This window comes from Oreochromis niloticus, linkage group LG8 (genome assembly GCF_001858045.2).
Source record: "Oreochromis niloticus isolate F11D_XX linkage group LG8, O_niloticus_UMD_NMBU, whole genome shotgun sequence".
NCBI classification, from domain to species: Eukaryota; Metazoa; Chordata; class Actinopteri; order Cichliformes; family Cichlidae; genus Oreochromis; species Oreochromis niloticus.
In genome coordinates, this window is record NC_031973.2 from 29,397,022 (window position 1) to 29,418,306 (window position 21,285).

The following is a 21,285-nucleotide window of genomic DNA, read 5'->3' on the forward strand; positions in this document are numbered from 1 at the left end:
GTTGGTTAGTTGAACCTGAGGTTGAGGATATATTTTCACTCCAGGAGCTCCTCTGCCTGCTGTCAGATGGTGACGGCATGCAAAGTATCTGGTACCACTGTCCTGCGGGCCCCTCCTCGTGTGCTGCTGTTGGTCCATCAGCTGTGGAGAGAGTGAAGAATAAGTGACAATGAAAAGTTGTTCTCGTTGAACTCTGTTATTGCTGCTTTATTTGTGGCCAACATTCAGCAGATATTGGCATCGGTCGATTTCAGTCGGGATCTTGAAGGACTTCATGGAGGAGCAAAACCTATATGCAGACATTTGTGGGACCACGTTAGTCTGTTGACTTGGACACAGATAAAAGACAGAAACACATTTTGAGACCAGAGGAGATCGATCTTTCAGAGCGGTGGCCCCCAGGCTGTGGAGTGCTTTGCCTCCGTCATTACGTTGCCTTGATTGCATTTATTTTTTAACAGCAGCTTGAGACTAGGGCTGGGCGATATGGCCCAAAATTCATATCTCGATATTTTTTAGCTGGATGGCGATATACGATATATATCTCAATATTTTTATAAAGCCATAAAGTAAGAACAAAAAGAGAGTTCTTGGTCAAAGCTGTGTCCCAGATCTCATACAGGCACTTTTATTAACATACAGCATAGATGTACATGAAAAAATTACTCAAAGATAAATTATGAGCATTTATTAAATAATAATGCTCCATAAATAAAATAAAACAATGTTGTTTTGTGCATAATAAAAAGCTCAGAATTGTGCAGTCAAAACGAAAAGCACTAAAATAGTAATCTCCAACTGTTTTCTTTTTACCGACCAGCTCCTCTTTGATAGCTGCTGTGTCCGTCCTGTCGTTGCCTGCAGGTGAAGCGATGGGGGAGGGGGAGTTGTGTTCAGTGAAGGAGAGAGGCGAGGCAGAATAACGCGGCGTAAAGACAAAAGTGGACGAAAGAGAGGCAAACTAGCGGCTCCACAAGTATAATTATAACATAACATAGACTATATCGATATAAACGATATTGTCACATTTCATGTCTCGTATAAAAATATATCAATATATTTAAAAACTCAACATATCGCCCAGTCCTAGTTGAGACTCATTTATTTAGCCTGGCTTTGAACTAGATTTGTGCTGTTTTATATTACTGTGAAGCACTCTGTGGTTCTTATCCTGTGCCATATAAATAAAGTCAAATGCGTTTATTTTACTATGTCTGTACTTTGTCTACCTTCACAATAAAGAGTTTTTTCATTTGCACTTCTGACCCCTGAGCTGACACTTTCCATCCAGGCTTTGGTGTTGTTGTCAGTCATGTTGAATCTGCATCCCTCTCTAATAACAGACGAATGACCAAAATACAAAAATCCAACTCCAAGTACATAATACCAGGCACAAAAGCCCCTGCAGTGAAACTGTTTGTGCCATGCTCTAACTAAAACTTTGCTTGCAATTGTTTAAGCAGTATTTGTTTCTCTTTTAACACACTGATGTTCACTCATATCCATCTATGTGCTTTCTAATCTGCAGGCTGGCAGGTGGAGCTCCTGATCTTCGCTGTTGTCTTTTGCATCAGAAGTTCCAGGTAGCCACACAGTGCACACAGTGCAAGGACTAATTGAGTGATTTAAAAGACACAAAAAACAACATCATGCACATTTGTAGACTTGCAACTTTAATGCAAGTGGTTTATCAAAAGTGTTGTTTTAACTTTGATAATTGGAACGATGTTTAGGTGATGAAGGGAAACGTATGAATTATGAGAGTTGATGCTCAGTGTGATACAGCATCTTCAAACTCCCAAACACCTCTTTAATAAAATAAATGTAGTGTTGTCTGTTGAACACAAGTAGCAGTGTTAAGTTTCCATGTGTAAAAAGAGTTTTTGTTCCTGGACAGATGCTGAATTGTTGTATCGAAAGAAAGAAGGCCAGAGATGAATCTCACAAAGTACCCGAGGGGAAAGAAAAGGAACACAGGGTCTCAGGTGCCTGCCAGAAGAGCCGCCAAGGACCAGAGTGTGCAACCAGTGCTTCCAGTTCAACAAGAGAGGTGTCTCAAGGAAAATCCTGGGACTCGTGGAGTGACAGCGAGGAGGAATTCTTCGAGTGCCTGAGTGACCAGGGCGAGACTGAGGCGACACAAACTGAGGACCGCAGGGAGGGGAGTAAAAGCAGAGCTGAGGGCAGGCTGCACCCCTACAACAACATGACTCTGCTCAACTCTGCAGAGCCTCTCTATGTTCCCATCACACAGGTCAGAGTCACTGCCTCACTGTGCAAACACATCAGGCAACTCATTGTTTTAGCTCATATGCTGTTGTTTGTTTCAAATACAGCATGTTGAAAATAATAGTCGGGGTCACACAGGGTGGAGCCTATCCCATACCATAGGGCGAGAGGCGGGGTTCACCCTGGACAGGTCGCCAGTCGCAGGGCGAACACAGAGAGACAGACAAATATTTATCCCAGGAGTGGGCGACTCCAGGCCTCAGGGCCGGTGTCCTGCAGGTTTTAGATCTCACCCTGGGTCAACACACCTGAATCACATGATGAGTTCATTACCACCCTCTGGAGAACTTCAAGGATAAGGATAAGATTTATTTGCCTGCAACTGAGGTGACCTAATTGACCATACATACAATATACAAACTTAACCTTGGGGATACAGGTCAGGCTAAGTAGCAACAAAGGATAGCCCTAACCCAAGACATGTTGGGGAGCTCATTTAGCCATTTAATCAGCTGTGTTGGATCAAGGACACATCTAAAACCTGCAGGACACCGGGTCTCGAGGCCTGGAGTTGGACAGCCCTGATTCTGATTTATGCTCTCATTCACACCTGTGGGCAGTTTAGAGTCAGAGTTAACCGAACCCCACTCGCTCCATGTTCAAAGACATGCAGTTAATAATTAGAAGTAATTAGAACTTGTTAAGGTTCAAAAATTAAGGAGGGATACAGGAGGAAATCCAAAATAACACACTGATCCGGCCGGGTGGAATTAGACGGTGATTTAATGAATACACGCAGCGTGGGGAGGTGTAAACTGCAAAACATCAGCTGTAAATCTCCGCCCAAAAATACACTTCAGATTGCTTTTATAATATCAGGGTATTATAACGCCCCTTCCTGCGTTTACAAGCACATAATTTGCACCTTAAGAACATTATTTGCCTCTTCTACAGACAATGATCAATTCTAAGAGATAAATGCAGACACAGAAGTTCCCCTTTCTGGCATCCTCTTCCAAATATGGTGATGATCTCAGGCCTTTGAGGTCCCCATGGACTTGTCCTCCTTCTGTCACCTGTTGTCAAGTAAACTCTAGTGCAACATGTTGCTGAATACACTCAGGCCTTTGCTCCGCTACTATTTTACTGTAACAATATACTCAGCATATAAGCTCTTTAATCGTGATATGGTGGACATCCCTAAACAATCATGAGTTCCGGCTTCAATTTCAACCCAATTATACCCTGTATTCTTGCAGTCGAACTTGTCCTGCTTCACCTCTCACTGGTCCTTTTTCTTCACAGTGTCCTGTGTGGCCTTCAAATCTCCAGCAAACACAGTCTGTTTCTTCTCTGTTTCTTCACAGTCTTTTCTTTTAGGTTAAGTCCCAGCATGGCAAATATGACACTCAATGTCCAGTGCTCTTCCACAGTTCTTTATCCCACTGTTCAACTGCCCAGCCTGTAATTCACAGTACATGTTGCATCACTTTGCTTTTCTTACATGCTTCTGCTGGTCTCGTCAGTCGTCATCAGTGTTATGATTCAGTGGCACTGTCTTTTGCCTGCTGTATTCAAGTCCACGATGTTCTATTGGTCTTCATCAGGAGATTAACTGTCCTTTTAGGTTCTTCTCAGGATGGGGACAAAGTGAGAGGTCAAGCTATAGAATTTTGAGCCAAAGATGGGCCTGTCTTCCTCCCAATACTGTTAATCTATAGTTTTTCCGCTGTACTCAAGTTTCCATGTTGAGAGAAGTCCACCTGTATTGACACACTAAAGCATACAATTAATATCATTTTCATTTCTTTTCTTAAAAGCTCCATTTGCTTCATGTGCCTAGAGTTTAACTCGTCTCTCTCTCTCTTCCCTGGGTGCACACTTGTCACAGTGAGTTCCCCTTTATGGGCATGTAGTTCCTGTTCACTATTTCCTGTTTCTGCAGACTAATCAAACTCTTTCGTTTTGTATTTATAGTCTACAAACCCTCTTTAATTCTACTAAACCTTGATCTAAAAACAATACACCTTCATTTCACACATACACTTTTAAATCTACTAAATTCTTTGCATTTGTCAGCAATCACATCACCGTCTTCAACGTGCTCCATTTCAATCCTGCAAGACGCAGAAATGAATGTCTCCTTCACCTAACATAAGACTAAATTACCATATCAACATACAGTTACTGAATTTCAAGCTGAAATACACTGTCTGTTATAATAAACCCAAAGAGTAAGCGGGTGTACCAAGTGTATATACTTATGTGTTTTTGCACTGAAAGAAAAAGAAACTCAAACTCTTGTAACATCACTCATGCATTTCTTGAATTAAAAGCACTTTCAAACTTTAAACATCCTACTTTGCATCACAAAAGAAATATATCTCACACCTTTATTTATCATTTAAAACCTTCTAAATCACTCTAGATCCTCTGACCAAAACGCTGGTCTAAAGTATGAACAGTTTCTTTATTCTATTTCCAAACTCAGTCACAGATCATATGTTCACTATAATCACTCAAAACTTTATTTATACTATTGTAGTGAGCAAAACCAGCATCTTACTTACAGGCATTTAGCAATATTTGCAAACAACAGTTATAAAGCTCAATAATACTCTAAACCGAAACCAATCTCTCTGCGCGTCACCGCTGCTCATTTGCATTCACACACACACCGTCTAAAAATAGAAGTCAGCACTGCCTCAGACTCCTTTCACACAGAGATCTCTTATTTTATATTACAAAGACGTCTTATAATTACAACTGCACAGATTTTAGGCCTGACATTTTAACACCTAAATAATTTCGACAAATTTAAGTTAACGGTCCAACCGATAAAGTCCAACTTTTTTGTAATCAATTAAGCAGTATCTGTCCAACAGTTTCTGCCCCGATTTCTAAGATCCCTAACTCAATTTAAAAGTGTCCAACACCCAAGGTCCAACCTTTGCTGCCCAAAAAAGCGCAAACCACCGTTCCAAACGGTAAAGTGGTCCAACCACTAGCTATTTTGGAGTGCCCCAAGCTCCACAGTGACCAACTGACTATCCCTCGTAGAGGACAACGGCGCGCGTCCGAACCGTTGGCAAGCGTTACCTCTGGACAATGCGCTTCTTAGAACTTCCAAAGTTCTGTTCTACCAAACTTTAAGTAATTTGAAGACACCCCATAAAATCACACAAGCAATTATATTGATGTCCAAGCCCGGCTTTATATTCAATTGAGACTTTACTGTCACAAACACTTCACCAATTACCTATTACTATATTCAGTTAGCAGTCCAACTGCTTTGTATTTTCATTCCTTTATTATCTTTACTCAGTACTTTGGGACTCAAACCCATTTACAAACTTCCATTATCATTATGTCAACTGACAAACCTCATGAGAACTTCACCAAAATCAAAACAGACATTTACCAGTAATTTCAGTGAGTTGACTTTTAATTTGTGATGTCCAATTTGGCACACTTTGGAAAATTCAACAGGTATGTGCCTTACCTTTGAATAAGCAGTTGTAACAGTACAAAGGCTTCCTTTGTGTGACAAAACCATGAAAGCAGATCACATATAAGTGGTTCACAGAAATGTCATTAACCTTGGCTGAAGCTGACTGAGTCTAATATCGCTGCATCATGTTTCATTTTCAGGAACCAGCTCCAATGACAGAGGACCTGTTAGCAGAGCAGTCAGAGGTACTGACCAAACTGGGCACATCAGCTGAAGGTACCCACCTGCGTGCTCGGATGCAAAGTGCCTGTCTGCTATCTGACATGGAGTCCTTCAAAGTGAGTCGGGCAAACGCACACACTTTCAATTCAATTCAATTCAATTCAATTTTATTCATATAGCGCCAAATCACAACAAAAGTCGCCTCAAGGCGCTTTATATTGTACAGTAGATTGCACAATAATACATACAGAGAAAAACCCAACAATCATATGACCCCCTATGAGCAAGCACTTTGGCGACAGTGGGAAGGAAAAACTCCCTTTTAACAGGAAGAAACCTCCGGCAGAACCAGGCTCAGGGAGGGGCGGGGCCATCTGCTGCGACCGGTTGGGGTGAAAGAAGGAAGACAGGATAAAGACATGCTGTGGAAGAGAGACAGAGATTAATAACAAATATGATTCGATGCAGAGAGGTCTATTAACACACAGTGAGTGAGAAAGGTGACTGGAAACACCCAATGCATCATGGGAATCCCCGGCAGCCTACGTCTATTGCAGCATAACTAAGGGAGGATTCAGGGTCACCTGGTCCAGCCCTAACTATATGCTTTAGCAAAAAGGAAAGTTTGAAGCCTAATCTTGAAAGTAGAGATAGTGTCTGTCTCCCGTATCCAAACTGGAAGCTGGTTCCACAGAAGAGGGGCCTGAAAACTGAAGGCTCTGCCTCCCATTCTACTTTTAAATACTCTAGGAACAACAAGTAGGCCTGCAGAGTGAGAGCGAAGTGCTCTAATAGGGTGATATGGTACTACAAGGTCATTAAGATAAGATGGGGCCTGATTATTTAAGACCTTGTATGTGAGGAGCAGGATTTTGAATTCAATTCTGGATTTAACAGGAAGCCAATGAAGGGAAGCCAATACAGGAGAAATCTGCTCTCTCTTTCTAGTCCCTGTCAGGACTCTTGCTGCAGCATTTTGGATTAGCTGAAGGCTTTTCAGGGAGTTTTTAGGACATCCTGATAATAAAGAATTACAGTAGTCCAGCCTGGAAGTAATAAATGCATGAACTAGTTTTTCAGCGTCACTCTGAGACAGGATATTTCTAACTTTAGAGATGTTGCACAAATGGAAGAACACTGAAAAAAATAATCAGTGGGATAAACGTAAAAAAATTATTGTAATCGGTTGCACGAAATTAAGTTATGTTTGGTTAACCTTAGTTTTTTATGTTATACCTGCACATATTTTTCTGGTAACATGAACATGACTTTTTTATGTTGTTGTTATGTTTTTCATTCCGGTCAAATATTTATAGAAACCACTTGTTTATCAGACATGAACTTTTTGTGTTAATTGTATTGGACTACTATGTGTTATATTGACAAGATTATTTTATGGTAAGCTTATTTTATTTGATAACAAATTTCTAATATTTGTTAAAAGTTAGCGTCCATCCAGGTCTTTATGTCTTTAAGACATTCCTGCAGTTTAACTCATTGGTGTGTGTTACCTGGCTTCATGGATAGATAGAGCTGCGTGTCATCTGCATAGCAGTGAAAATTTATGCTATGTCTTCTAATGATGCTGCCTAGGGGAAGCATGTATAATGTAAATAGAATTGGTCCTAGCACTGAACCCTGTGGAACACCATAATTGACCTTAGTGTGTGAAGAGGACTCTCCATTTACATGTACAAATTGGAGTCTATTAGATAGATATGATACAAACCACTGCAGTGCAGTACCTGTAATACCTACAGCATGTTCTAATCACTCTAATAGGATATTATGATCGACAGTATCGAACGCAGCACTGAGGTCTAGCAGGACAAGCACAGAGATGAGTCCACTGTCAGAGGCCATAAGAAGATCATTTGTAACCTTCACTAAAGCTGTTTCTGTGCTGTGATGAGCTCTGAAACCTGACTGAAACTCTTCAAATAAGCCATTCCTCTGCAGATGATCTGTTAGCTGTTTGACAACTACTCTTTCAAGGATGTTTGATATGAAAGGAAGGTTGGAGATTGGCCTATAATTAGCTAATACAGCTGGGTCTAGAGATGGCTTTTTAAGTAAAGGTTTAACTACAGCCAGCTTGAAGGCCTGTGGTACATAGCCGATTATTAGAGATAGGTTGATCATATTTAAGATCGAAGCATTAATTAATGGCAGGACTTCTTTGAGCAGTTTTGTAGGAATGGGGTCTAAAAGACACGTTGATGGTTTGGAGGAAGTAATTATTGAAGTTAACTCAGAAAGATCAATTGGAGAAAAAGAGTCTAACTTAACATCAATGGTACTAAAAGTAGCTGTAGATGATATTACATCTGTGGGATGATTATTGGTAATTTTTTCCTCTAATGATAAGAATTTTATTTGTGAAGAAGTTCATGAAGTCATAACTAGTTAACGTTAAAGGGATGGTTGGCTCAGTAGAGCTCTGACTGTTTGTCAGCCTGGCTACAGTGCTGAAGAGAAACCTGGGGTTGTTCTTATTTTCTTCAATCAGTGACGAATAGTAAGATGTTCTGGCTTTGCGGAGGGCTTTCTTATAAAGCAGCAAACTATTTCTCCAGGCTAAATGATGATCCTCTAAATTTGTGACACGCCATTTCCTCTCCAGCTTACGAGTTATCTGCTTTAGGCTACGTGTTTGAGAATTATACCACGGAGTCAGGTACTTCTCTAACCCTGTTAGAGAGTCGTCAGTGCCAGAATGAGGTTTTGGTGAATAGAATATATTTACACAACAATTTGTGTCTCTGTCCACAGGCAGCCAATCCCGGCTGTGTCCTGGAGGATTTTGTGCGCTGGTATTCACCTCGGGATTACGTAGAAGAGGAAGTGGTCGATGAGAAGGGCAACACAATGGTGACGGGGACACTCAGTCCCAGGATGAAGATCCCAGGCAACATGTGGGTTGAGGCTTGGGAGACTGCCAGGGTCACACCTGCACGGCGCCAAAAAAGACTTTTTGATGACACCAAGGAGGCCGAGAAGGTCTGAAGCAGGGCGTTCGTTTTGCCACATGCGTGTTTTAAGCCAAACGTGTTTACTAAGTGGATCACAAAGTGTTTTCATAAATGTTTCTGCTGATTTTCAGGATCAGCTTGTGCCATGGGACCATTTTGGCTCATGTCTGTTGGAGAAGCCAGTTTAACACAGATCTGTGCTCACAAACACGTTGAAGCATTTTCACATGTTGATGAAAAAGGATCTGATGCTGTCACACGTGATGTTTAACTGACACACACAGCTTTCTGTGGTGTGATGGTGTTAGTGCCACGCACTCACGTGTTAAATGAAGAACAACTTTAAACCAGCTTCTCTTGATGATCCGGTCGGCTTTATGGGAAAGGGACAAACAGTAACTGGGGTTAGTTGTTTCCTCACCCAAAGAGGGTCCTGGATTTGGACCCAGGCAGGTCCCTGCCAAGCGTTTGCATATTCTTCCTGCACATATGAAAGCAGAGCTTGGAGCTCCAGTTTGCACCATCACTGAAAATGTTGCCTGTCTGTTAAAGACATTGTTTATCTAAAAAGAGAAAGTTAAAAATAATGCTCATTTTCTCCGCAGTCTCTGATAGTCTTATGACAAATTTAAAGATTTGGGTATGACTGGTCCCTCTGTGAATAGCCATCATAGAGAAAGGTCACTGTTTATCTGGAGTCTTTTTCAGAGGCAGCCGGTTGGCTGTGCAAAAATATTATGTTGATCTGAAAGAGCAAAAGGAAAACAGAAGCCAGGCAAACTAAACTTTTTGGGGGGTTTTGTCTTTAGGTTCTGCACTACATGGCAATGCAAAAACCTGCAGACCTGGCCCGTCATCTCCTGCCCTGTATACTTCATGCAACTATCCTGAAGTTGAAGGAAGAAGGTAAGTCCTCACCGTTTGGTTGAAAAACATGTTTATATGAAATAAAATCAGGGAAAATAACTCTTTGAGCCCACAGCAGGTAAATTACAGAATAGTCAGACCGAAGTACTAAAAAAAGTAAAATGCAACCTGAGATGTTAATGGAGAAAAAAAAACAGAAGCTGCATGAATAAAAAAGTAGAAAGCTTGGACACTGCCAGCATCATGCACAGGCTTTTGACGGGGCTCGCACACAAACACAAAGCAGAGGATGAAGCATCACCAAATATGTTTCCAAACCAAAGAAGGCACTGTATGATACACACTGGCGTCTAGACAGCTCAGTCCCAAGCTGAATGATGTAATGACTGATTGCATCGACACAGTCATTACATCAAAACACGACCCTTTTTTTTCCGGCACTGTGCAACAAAACAGGCTCCGCCCACACAGCCATTCTGTATCACAGCTGTGATGCAAAAAGATTTGGGAACCACTGGTATAGAGTGACTGGAACACAGAACCTGGAAGTGTCCAGTGATGTGAGGGTAAAGGACTTCTTACTGGATACTTTGGTGCACAGATGAGTTTGTGGTCGGTTCAGTGAATGCAGCCCATGAGCTGCAGAAAAAGCCCAAATCCTGAGCCCCCCAAGATTTGGGCTCAAGATATGTTCTGCCTGGAAAGTTTCCCCAACATGAATTTTTTTTTTCAGTTAAGTTTTCTCCAGTAATGATCAGAAATCAGATAAAACCGATTCTTTATTTTATTCTACACACAATAAATTTATAATTATTCCAGGATACAGAAAAGTCTAGATTTTGTCTTCAGACTGTCACATCTGGAGCAGGGGATAATTTGATTTGGTTTTTAGAAGAAGCTAAATATCTTTCAGTCGTGTTGCTATTGTTACCCTGACACCTGCAGTGCAACCATTAATTTAGCTAATGAGAGCTCACGTATAATTATAACAGGTCTTAGTTTCTGGATCGTCTCTAAGTTGACAGTATACTGCTAAGACCAGTTCTGAGTCTAGAGACAGCCAATGAGAGACACTAGTAAGGACATCACTGAGGAGAATTTTCTAGTACTTTGGAGAAACCTCCATCAGCTAATGTCCTGCTGTGATACTCAGACCTTTTTTTCTAATTAAACCAGAAAGTTAGTTTTAATTTTAATTTATTCTGTAATATCCCAGAATGTTTCAGCAGGTCAGAAATGCTTTGGTGCATATCCAGGTTGTATGCAAATTAATTCTGATTAAGTCTGGACTACAAAATACAAAAAATAGCTTGGACACAGCAATAATGTCCTCGTTTCACTTTTTAAAAAAATGTATTTTGATCTTATGACACTTACTAAAAGCTTTACTTCCAGAGGTTGACAGAGACTGCTCCGTACTGATAACATGTGAATGTGTGAAGGTTTGTATCATATCTATCTAATAGACTCCAGTTTGTGCATGTAAATGGAGAGTCCTCTTCACTGAGGTTAATTATGGTGTTCCACAGGGTTCAGTGCTAGGACCAATTCTGTTTACATTATACATGCTTCCCTTAGGCAGCATCATTAGAAGACATAGCATAAATTTTCACTGCTATGCAGATGACACGCAGCTCTATCTGTCCATGAAGCCAGGTAACACACACCAATTAGTTAAACTGCAGGAATGTCTTAAAGACATAAAGACCTGGATGGCCACTAACTTTCTGCTTCTTAATTCAGATCAAACTGAGGTTATTGTACTCAGTTATTGCAGATGGCCCCGCCCCTCCCTGAGCCTGTCTCTGCTGAAGGCTTCTTTCTGTTTATAGGGAGTTTTTCCTTCCCACTGTTGCCAAAGCACATGTGGGTATATTCCTGGACAAAAGGCCTAATTTCTATTTGCAGATGTGTTCTGCAATCCTCTGAAATAGGTGGAATAATTAACTCCAATAATAATCCAGCAAGTCTTTGTGGATATGTTTTTATCTCTGTTGTAAAGATTATTATAAAATGTTGTGAAGGTTTTGTTTATTTCAAAAGGATCTATATTAGTAAGATAAAGGTTTGCAGGTTTACTAGATTTTAGGCTTTTTCTCATGTTAACAGTAATTTAGGTTACAAACGTGGCAGGTGTTTCTTTTAATCACAGCTTTCTCTCACTCTGGAAACACTGTCATTTCTTCTCTTTCATAGAGTCTGCTGAAGATATTCCATCAGTGCAAAAAAACATTCAGCAAGCTACAGTTCAAGCGACCAAGCTCCTGCAGTGCCCCAGCCAGGACTACAAGAAGTTAGAGGTCAGTGTAAACTCAACTGGACTTTCTGCAAATAATTCAGTTTAAAAGAATGTATAATTAGATTCACCCAAAAAAGTTTTGGTTTTAAATAAATTAATCAGTGATTGTTAACTGTGTTTTTTTTGTAGTTGAGTATGTGCTGTACATGAGGTGTACATAGATTGGACAGTGTGCACCATGGCTGGGAACTTGGTTGATAATTATTATGACCGTTGATGGTTGAACCATGAAAACAGGGGTGTGGTGCAGTGAGATTGTGGTGGAAGCTGGAATAACAAACTCCAGTGCTTCCTCAGTGATGGCTAACTTCTTTTTTTTCTAAACCTAGGTAATTCCTTCGCCTGTTCCCTTAGCCACCTGGGCTCAAAGCTTTTATACTCTGCAGATATAGGATGTGTTTATCAGTGATCCAAAACAGAGACAGAGATTGTTATTATTGAGTTTGATCACACATTAGGTGCATTAAACACCTGCTTTAATACTGTCCTAAAGTCTGAGAACAATCATCACTTCTTCACATATAAAAAATGTTCTTCTCACTAGCACTCTGTATCCATACAGCCCCTTTTCTTTGAATGGCACTGTACAGCTGCACAGCTAAACCCCACCATGTTATTTCTGCTTGATTGGACAGTGTTTCTAAACATGTCTTGTTGTGTAAAAGTACTCTTGGCTTTCTCAAAGTACGTTTAAGCATGACATGTATCCACTGTGACCCCAAACACGCCTTTTACACCCCGAGACTCACCCCATAACGTTCCACGTAGGAAAAACTACATGTGTGTATAAATGTGACAGTCTTGGGGTCTCGTGCTGTCAGGATTGAGCAGACAGTTGTGTTGCGTGTTCTTGTCCTGTGTGCAGGATTTGATTAACCAGCTGCTGACCATGGAGACAGTCATCACTCAAGCTCGCTCGCTCAAGGCCAAGTTCTCCATTCCTGAGGACGACAGCGGAGAGGCTGCTGATGAACTGAAGAAGTGAGTCACAGAGTTTGAGCCGCCTCTGTCTGTTTGCTGCTCTCACTGACAGCTTTGCACATGTTTGTGCTGTTGGTAATATGTAACCATCTCCACGGTCACTATAAATAGTTTGTCGGTAAACCGGTTGTCACAATGCATCTGTTAACGTTTCACAAAGACGGTGTCTCAAGGATCACAGTCAGTTCACACGTTTCTTTCTCGCTCATGTTGTTGGTCTTATTCATGGTTTTGGTGTCTTCAGGTTTTACATGTTCTTATTTAAGTGTTTTGTTTTGTGTATGTGCGAATATTGTAACATTTTCCACACTGTGTGTTGTCTCTAGGTTTGTGAGCTCCCTGCTGGAGGAACCAGAGGTGGTAGTGACAGGAGCAGGCCAGGGGCTGGCTGGCAGTATAATCCACAGACTCTTCATCAGTGCTCAGAGGGTAACTCTCACTCTGCCTCCGTGTCCTTCCCACGTCTTGCTGCCAGTTTCATGTATAGAGGAAGTTATGTATTTGGCATCTATAGAGTTGTCTTTAGAGGTACACACACACACCAGTCAACCACTTATTCAATATCAGCATTAAGAATAGGTCGGTGTCCCGGTCCTAGAACAAGACATGAAGTAAGCGCTGTTTTATTTATATATACTTCATGTAGATGAAACTGGAAGGACGTGGTAAGCACTGATGTAAAGACGTGGTGTTGTCTGTCAGTGTCAGGAGAATCTGCTCTATTGTAACGTTGTGTTTCTTCCTGAAACACGCAATTGCTGCTGCTGTGGTGTGAAGCACGTTCAGAGTTCACAGCAGAAAAGTGCTACAAGAACCAGTCTGTTTACCATTTGCTGAAAACTAAAGAATTATCAGTCATACTGTGTGATAATTCTGCAGTATCAAAGTTGTGTAGCTCTCTCCACAGTGGACCAGATCTCCTTCCTGTCTTTGACGCTTCTTTTTCTCTTTCTGCAGTAACAACTATTAATGTGCATTTGTATATGTTTACAGTGTTAGCAGTGACTGAAACAAAGCTTTGGTGGCTGTGACTCCAGAGATGGAGCCGAGTATTTAATCGAATCATCGGTTTGTTCTTTAAGCCTTAAAAGTGTCCATGTGCTCCACACTGGATCCCAAATTGACTCTGATGCATCGACTGGAACATGAATCCAAAATCCTGCTCCTCACATACAAGGTCTTAAATAATCAGGCCCCATCTTATCTTAATGACCTTGTAGTACCATATCACCCTATTAGAGCACTTCGCTCTCACACTGCAGGCCTACTTGTTGTTCCTAGAGTATTTAAAAGTAGAATGGGAGGCAGAGCCTTCAGTTTTCAGGCCCCTCTTCTGTGGAACCAGCTTCCAGTTTGGATTCAGGAGACAGACACTATCTCTACTTTTAAGATTAGGCTTCAAACTTTCCTCTTTGATAAAGCATATCCTTAGGGCTGGATCAGGAACCTTAATTAGTCTGCAATAGACCCTGTGCACGAGAAAATGCTAACTTTCTGTTTTAAGATCGGATGTAGGGTTGTACATTTCCGGTAGCTTCACTTTGCAGTCAATTGCTACTGCAAAGATATACTCCAAATTCATGTCCAAAACATGAAAACTGAAAGATCGTGTTAAGTTACAAAGAGCACAAGGTGGGAACACCCACCATTACTGTGTCATAAGGAAATCAAATGATCAATTTTGACGTTTGAAGCGTGTAGATCGATTGTTTGTTTACATCATTCAACACAAGCAGAACTGCATTACAAAATCAGAAGCACGTCTCTGTATAGTGACAATTCTTTCAGCATTCAGACTACAGGTGAACAATAGTCAAAGGTTTCCCCATTATGTCGATATCAGCTAGTCAGGTGCACACTTACACAGCATGTCAACAAACCGTGAAAAGAGCCACAGAAATGATTGCTGATAAGGGTCTCTATAGATTAGTATTTACGAAGGGTATGTTGTGACGTACCTTCAAAATTACAGCGGTCCCTCGCTATAATGCGGCCTCGCTGTTTCGCAGATTTTTTTTTTTTTGTGCAAGTTTGCATGCTTTTTTTTTTTTTTTTTTTTTTTTTGTAAACAGCGCATTGTGTTCTGCATCCTGATTGGCTGCAGACCATTGTCGATCTCCTCCGTGCTGTCTCTCCTGTACAGTACAGAATCGCTACATCGATCGCTGATTCATTGATTCATTAATGATTCACTGATGTTGAATTCTCTGGCAGCTGCTCTATTCTCATGTTCTGGACCTGAAAACAGGGTTTGGTCTTTGGTTTCATTCTATAATACTGGACTTATTTTTCTACCAAGGTTTGAACTTTGAGAGTTTAAACAAGAGAGAAACGTGTGAAAATGTTCATGCCTGTCTGAGTGTGTAAAGTGTGTAGTGAGGGGTTTTACAGCCTTAAAACATCTATAATAATTGTAAAAAAATAAGGTTGGCTACTTCACAGATTTCACCTATTGCAGGTTATTTTTAGAACATAACACCTGCGATACACGAGGGACCGCTGTATACAAATACTGTGAAATATAGAATTTGGATCCTTTCTTGTTTGCTCTGAGGCGCGGGGGGGAAAAATATCGACAAGTCGATGAAAATCATCTACAGATATATTCGGCATCTTGAGAAATGTAAATCGCTGCTTGATTCGTCCATTTGGTTGACTTGTTTTGGAAAACCCGACGGTAAACAAGGAGCGAATATCACACTGGAAACTAAGCGCTATACCCCAGAAGTAGCATATGCTAAGGCGCACAGGTCTAAGTTATAGGTCTAAGTTTCCCATGATGCACTGGGTGTTTCTTCTTCACTCAACATGTGTTAATAGAGCTCTCTGCATTCAGTCCGTCTGCCCCTCATCTATGGATGGATGTTTGTTAGAAGCAAGTCTTGCTTTGGTTCCCACTGTCGCTCACAGAAGGTCACCTAATGTTTCCCTGTATTACTGCAGGGTCTTTGCCTTATAACATAAAAGCGGCTTGAGGTAACTGTTGTTTGTTAATAGATAAAGCTCCCTTACTGACAGTGGGTCCCCACAGCTTGTAGCTCCATGTATTTGATGTGGCACGTTTGCCCTCGCTGACACAACCCTAAAGGGATTTGTGTGTATGAATACAGTTTATTGTTCATACAGTTAATTGCTGCATGTCTGTGAAAGGGTGAATGAGGGTTGTAGTTTACAAGGAAAAACTCCCTCAGCAGCTGTGGAGCGATGGCTCGTGGTCACCTGATTCAGCCCTGGAGATGTGGTTGGTTAGACACGCTGCTTTAATTTGACACTACAAACCACACTCACCTGTTTACACAAACACATACACACCTTTTGTGTTACAACCACCTTGTTACACTCAAACACCAAATGATGCATCTGAGCCAACTAAAGATTCACTGAGACTGAAGAAGCTCGAGATCATAAGAATTTGAGGGTCAGCTGATACAGTATTATAGGAGAATCCAACCATTGTATGTCAGCATGCTCAAGAGACTATAGGCAGCAAAAGCGCCATCTGTTAATGCATGCATGAGGAACAACGTGGTTCAGAGCGTTACCTCCTACAGCTGGTGACAGATTTCAGCTCTGTCGGTTATAAAGTCTGTTTTTGTTTTTCATCTGTCTGTTGCTCTTTCATTCTTTTGTTCTTCCTGTTTCTTGCATCAAGCTGGCTGACTTCACAACTGATGAGGTAACCATGAGCAGTAAGCCTCGTGTCTCTCACAGTTACATTTAACATAGTGCGATAAACACACTCAGTCACCGTAAAGTACGTCCTCTCCAAAGGTTCACATAACAGACAAACAGGATAATAAAAATAATCTGGTTCTTTGCAGCATCCTCAGATGAGCAACACATGATATTATTACACATCTCAGTATTTGTTACACTGAACAAAAATATAAACGCAACACTTTTGTTTCCATGAGCTGAACCAGATACTGACTGGTTTTGCGACCTGTGTGTCATTGTGCTGTGTGAGCAAACGGCATATTTCAGAGTGGCCTTTTATTGTGGGCAGTCTCAGACACACCTGTGCAGTATTCATGCTGTCTAATCAGCACCTTGACATCCCACACCTGTGAGGTGGGATGGATTATCTCAGCAAACGTGACGTTCTCACTAACACAGATTTAGACAGATTTGTGAACAATGTTTGAGAGTCATGGGTTCTTTGTGTTTGTAGAAAATGTTTCAGATCTTTGAGTTCAGCTCATGAAAACAGGAGCAAAAACAAAAGTGTTGCGTTTATATTTTTGTTCAGTGTAAATGATAAAACATCAGGTTTGACCCAGAATACAGTTTGATCCACATGGTGGCGCTGTGAAAAGTGTTGCTGTACTGGTGTCGCCAGTGTCCCCAGCCCACAGACCAGTGCTGCCACTAATCGAGTGAGTTTCATTAGCAGCATCTAAATGCTGTTTGCTATTTAAAGGTGGACTTCATCTGTCACACAGGAGCAGTTTGGCTTCGCTTTTCTTAAATAAATAATGACCTGGTGTATTTCTGTATACACACCTGCTAAGGATCAGGTGACTCTTTATTGTGTGGTAATATGTAAAACCTTAAAAATAAAAAGGGCTGTTTTTAGCAGTATTTAGACTGCAGTCTGTGTATTATGTCCACAATATTCTACATTACAGTAAAAACAGTAATTATATGAAGAACAAATGGATCAGGATCCCGTCTGTGTCTTTACAATGATCTCAGCAGATAATGAGGCTTAAAAGAGACATGTTTGAACTTTTGCATTGATTAGACAAATAAGCCTGCATGTTTTCTTTATTGTTAAAAAACAAAACCCTTTTCGTGTCATACAGGTAAGAAAGCAGTGAAGCGTTTTGACAGATTTCTCTCTAACAGACGTTTCATCTGTTTTCTCTGCCGTTGCTCTGATGGGACCTGCAGGGTCTTTTTGGTGACGTGGAGGTTTGCACAGTTTCCCCATGTTTTAGTTGCCGCCTGTGCTGTATGTAGAAATGTTCATGTTCTAGTCCCACTGTGAAGCACATAGACGTGTCCTGACTTCCTGTCCTCCAGCTCTGGTTATGCGTCTGTCCCACACTCTGTTGTCTCTGTTTGTTTCTGCCAACAGTCAAAAATCATCTTTGCAGATTTTACTGAATTAACAAAAAACATGTTTACTGAAAAAATTCTTTCAGTAAACATGTTTGTTACACTAAGACTGAAAAAGAGAATCCCTGTTTACGCTCATAGAAAACGAGCCTCTGTTTTACTTTATTGAAAGCATTTCTAGTCACAGACAGGATCAGCAGCATGCAGGTGCAGTGAGGTGTTAGTAGATGAGCTGTGTTTGTGAGTTGTTGTCAGGACTTTGGTGTAGTCTGGATCAGGTCTCGTCTTTGTGGGAGACTCGGTTACAGTACTTCTGAATACCCAGATGTTGACCTCTTTAGTGGGTGCAGCACATTTCTTCAGATTCGGTTGCTGTTTGCTAACATTTGACCTTTGCCCTTTTAGGCTGCCCTCCTGGCGCCTGTCGATGAGGACTTGGGATCTGACAAGAAGCAAACTGGGGGAAGCAGCAGAGTACCAGACTTCCCTCCTCCAGCAGGCCGGGAGATTTTGTTGCGCACCTGTGTGCCGCGACCAGCACCATACTCCAAGGCGCTGCCTCAGCGGCTCTTCTGTGTCCTGATGAGGGAGGAGTTTAGGTTGGCAGGAGCCTTCTCCACAGACACGTCCTTCTTTTAAGTCCTACATTTGTGAACAGTTCACACCTTGGATAAAGATAAGTGAAGGACACAGGATGGAGACTTTCACATGTATGAACCTGGCCATGGAGTAAGATCATAGAAATACATTTCTTCATTTGTTTGCTCGCTTTATTGGTAAGAACAGTGCAATATTTCAGCATCTACGGCTCGCCCAAGCTTAAAAGCAAGAAGCAGTATATTACTGGCATTGATTAAGAAGTATTTATGGCTTTGTCTGGAAATATGTGAAACTAAATCCTTCTGTGTATTCATAAAGCTGCAGCTTTCCATGGTGCTGTGGTAAAACAGTTTCACACTAAAACCTTCATTTTACCTTCAAAGCTTCTCTTGGTGCCTTTTTAAGGAAATTAAATTCGTCGTTAGAATGGAGTTACCCATCCTGCACTCACTACACGCTAACACAACCTTCTCAACTCTGATATTTAGTAGAAATATATTTCAGTTGCAGGGATTGGTCCTGATGGTAAACACGTCAGAGTCCGTGAGGACTTCATGGGTCGTTTCAGCTGAGCTACATCCTCCAGCATGTCCTGCTGTTGCTGCATGGATTAACACACAGCTGTTTGTTTGCATCCAACCAGAACTAGACCGTACAGTTCTTATTTCTGTTCATAACCTGATTGTTCAAATGTGAAGCTCTTTGAGGTGATTTGACGTTGTATAAAAACTGAAACGACACTTTACAGCTAACTGTGATGTTTTAGGAGATCGAGCTGGTTCCACGAGGCCATCAGCGTGTCCGACTTCGTGTCCGACTTCGTGAGGGGAAAATTTGTTTTGTAATATTTTCTTTGTTTTGTTAAGTGTGTATCCATCCCATAATTCAGCACACTTAACGACAGGGCATTTTCTGATTTGCTTTCAGTGTTCATTTGATTTGTTACTAAAGCAGCAGTCAGTGCTTTACAGTTCATTAACTGTCGTCTTGTGTTTCGTCCTTCGTACCGCTGACCACCCACCCGCCTCTTCCTGTTGAAGGCTAACCTGAGTCCTTCCACCCACAGCTGCAGTGCACACACAGGATTTTTGATTTGGGGAATGTTCTCTGTAATATTGTAGAGCTGATGGCGACTGCTGTTGTTGGCACTGTAAAACAATAAAGTTGAATTGAACTAAAGTGAATAATTTGAAAATGACTCAGTATTTTATCAGCGACACGTTATCACAGCCTTTTAAGATCACTGATTACAGTTCATTCATTAGAACCTGTTACTTCAAAAAACAACATTTAATGTTGAAGGGGACAAAGAATTAGATCATGTTTGACACCTTTGTTAAAACTTCTAAGCTCCAGGTTGAATAAAACAGCATTAGGTGTGTGATTTCACTCTGCTTCACACACCTGCGTGCTCCAATCAGAGACACCAGAGGAACAGGTGATAAATGTGATGGGGAAGCATACACAGGTGCAGCAACAACACGTATTTGAAGTACTGCCTGGAACAATGTTGATGCTCGCGACTTTGTGACAGCTACTCAACATCTGTGCATTCAGGGCCCATACAGAGCCGTGGGAATTACACGACATTATTACTGTTGATATATTCTCAGCGATCAGATGTTAGTGAAGAGCATGAAAACCTTACTGCACATCTGCATTTTTCCAAAATGAAAATCCAGTCGGTCCGCTCAACTTAGCTCACTGGCTAATTTACTCATCAGCTTGAAAATATTTAACTTTAACAAAATGTTCACCAACATACACGTCAGTGCAGGTCACTGAGTCATCCTGCACACTAGCTCTGCCCCACCCACCTGTGTTTATACACCTCTGCAGCCCCTCCTCCTTCAGCCGGGACATTTGTTCTAGCCTTCATTCATGAACTCGTGGTGGAATAAACCTGGCTTTCTAAAATGCAGCTAAAGTTCAGTCTGCATGCTCGACCCACATACTCCTAGCAGCTGAAGTGAAATACTGTTGTGTGTAAGGGTTGGGTGGGTGACCATGTCACCTGGTCGTAGGGTAAATACAGCAGCCCACGTTCAACTCTGATCTGAGGCCCTTTATTCCTCCCTCCCTGCTTTGCTGTCTGGTTCAATTCAATTTTATTTATATAGCACCAAATCACAACAGAAGTCGCCTCAAGGCGCTTTATATTGTACAGTAGATCGCACAATAATAGATACAGAGAAAAACCCAACAATCATATGACCCCCTATGAGCAAGCACTTTGGCAACAGTGGGAAGGAAAAACTCCCTTTTAACAGGAAGAAACCTCCAGCAGAACCAGGCTCAGGGAGGGGCGGGGCCATCTGCTGTGATTGGTTGGGGTGAGAGAAGGAAGACAGGATAAAGACATGCTGTGGAAGAGAGACAGAGATTAATAACAGATATGATTCGATGCAGAGAGGTCTATTAACACATAGTGAGTGAGAAAGGTGACTGGAAACACCCAATGCATCATGGGAATCCCCGGCAGCCTACGTCTATTGCAGCATAACTAAGGGAGGATTCAGGGTCACCTGGTCCAGCCCTAACTATATGCTTTAGCAAAAAGGAAAGTTTGAAGCCTAATCTTGAAAGTAGAGATATTGTCTGTC

At 41.4% G+C, this 21,285-nt stretch overlaps 2 protein-coding genes across 4 annotated transcripts in view; both read left to right on the forward strand.

Annotated features, from left to right (window-relative positions):
* The window catches only part of rab3gap1 (RAB3 GTPase activating protein subunit 1), a gene marked incomplete at its 5' end in the record, with an annotated part of 34,733 nt that extends 14,867 nt beyond the window's left edge, over positions 1-19,866 (forward strand). Inside the window, 10 exon segments of the mRNA XM_025910016.1 lie at positions 1,529-1,583; positions 1,898-2,254; positions 5,881-6,018; positions 8,675-8,902; positions 9,684-9,780; positions 11,938-12,041; positions 12,906-13,021; positions 13,348-13,450; positions 16,674-16,697; positions 18,488-19,866. Coding sequence (XP_025765801.1) covers positions 1,529-1,583; positions 1,898-2,254; positions 5,881-6,018; positions 8,675-8,902; positions 9,684-9,780; positions 11,938-12,041; positions 12,906-13,021; positions 13,348-13,450; positions 16,674-16,697; positions 18,488-18,721 — 1,456 coding nt within the window.
* Positions 1-21,285, forward strand: part of LOC100707149 (carbonic anhydrase-related protein 10) — a 1,009,504-nt gene that overhangs the window by 17,834 nt on the left and 970,385 nt on the right. The window lies entirely within an intron of this gene.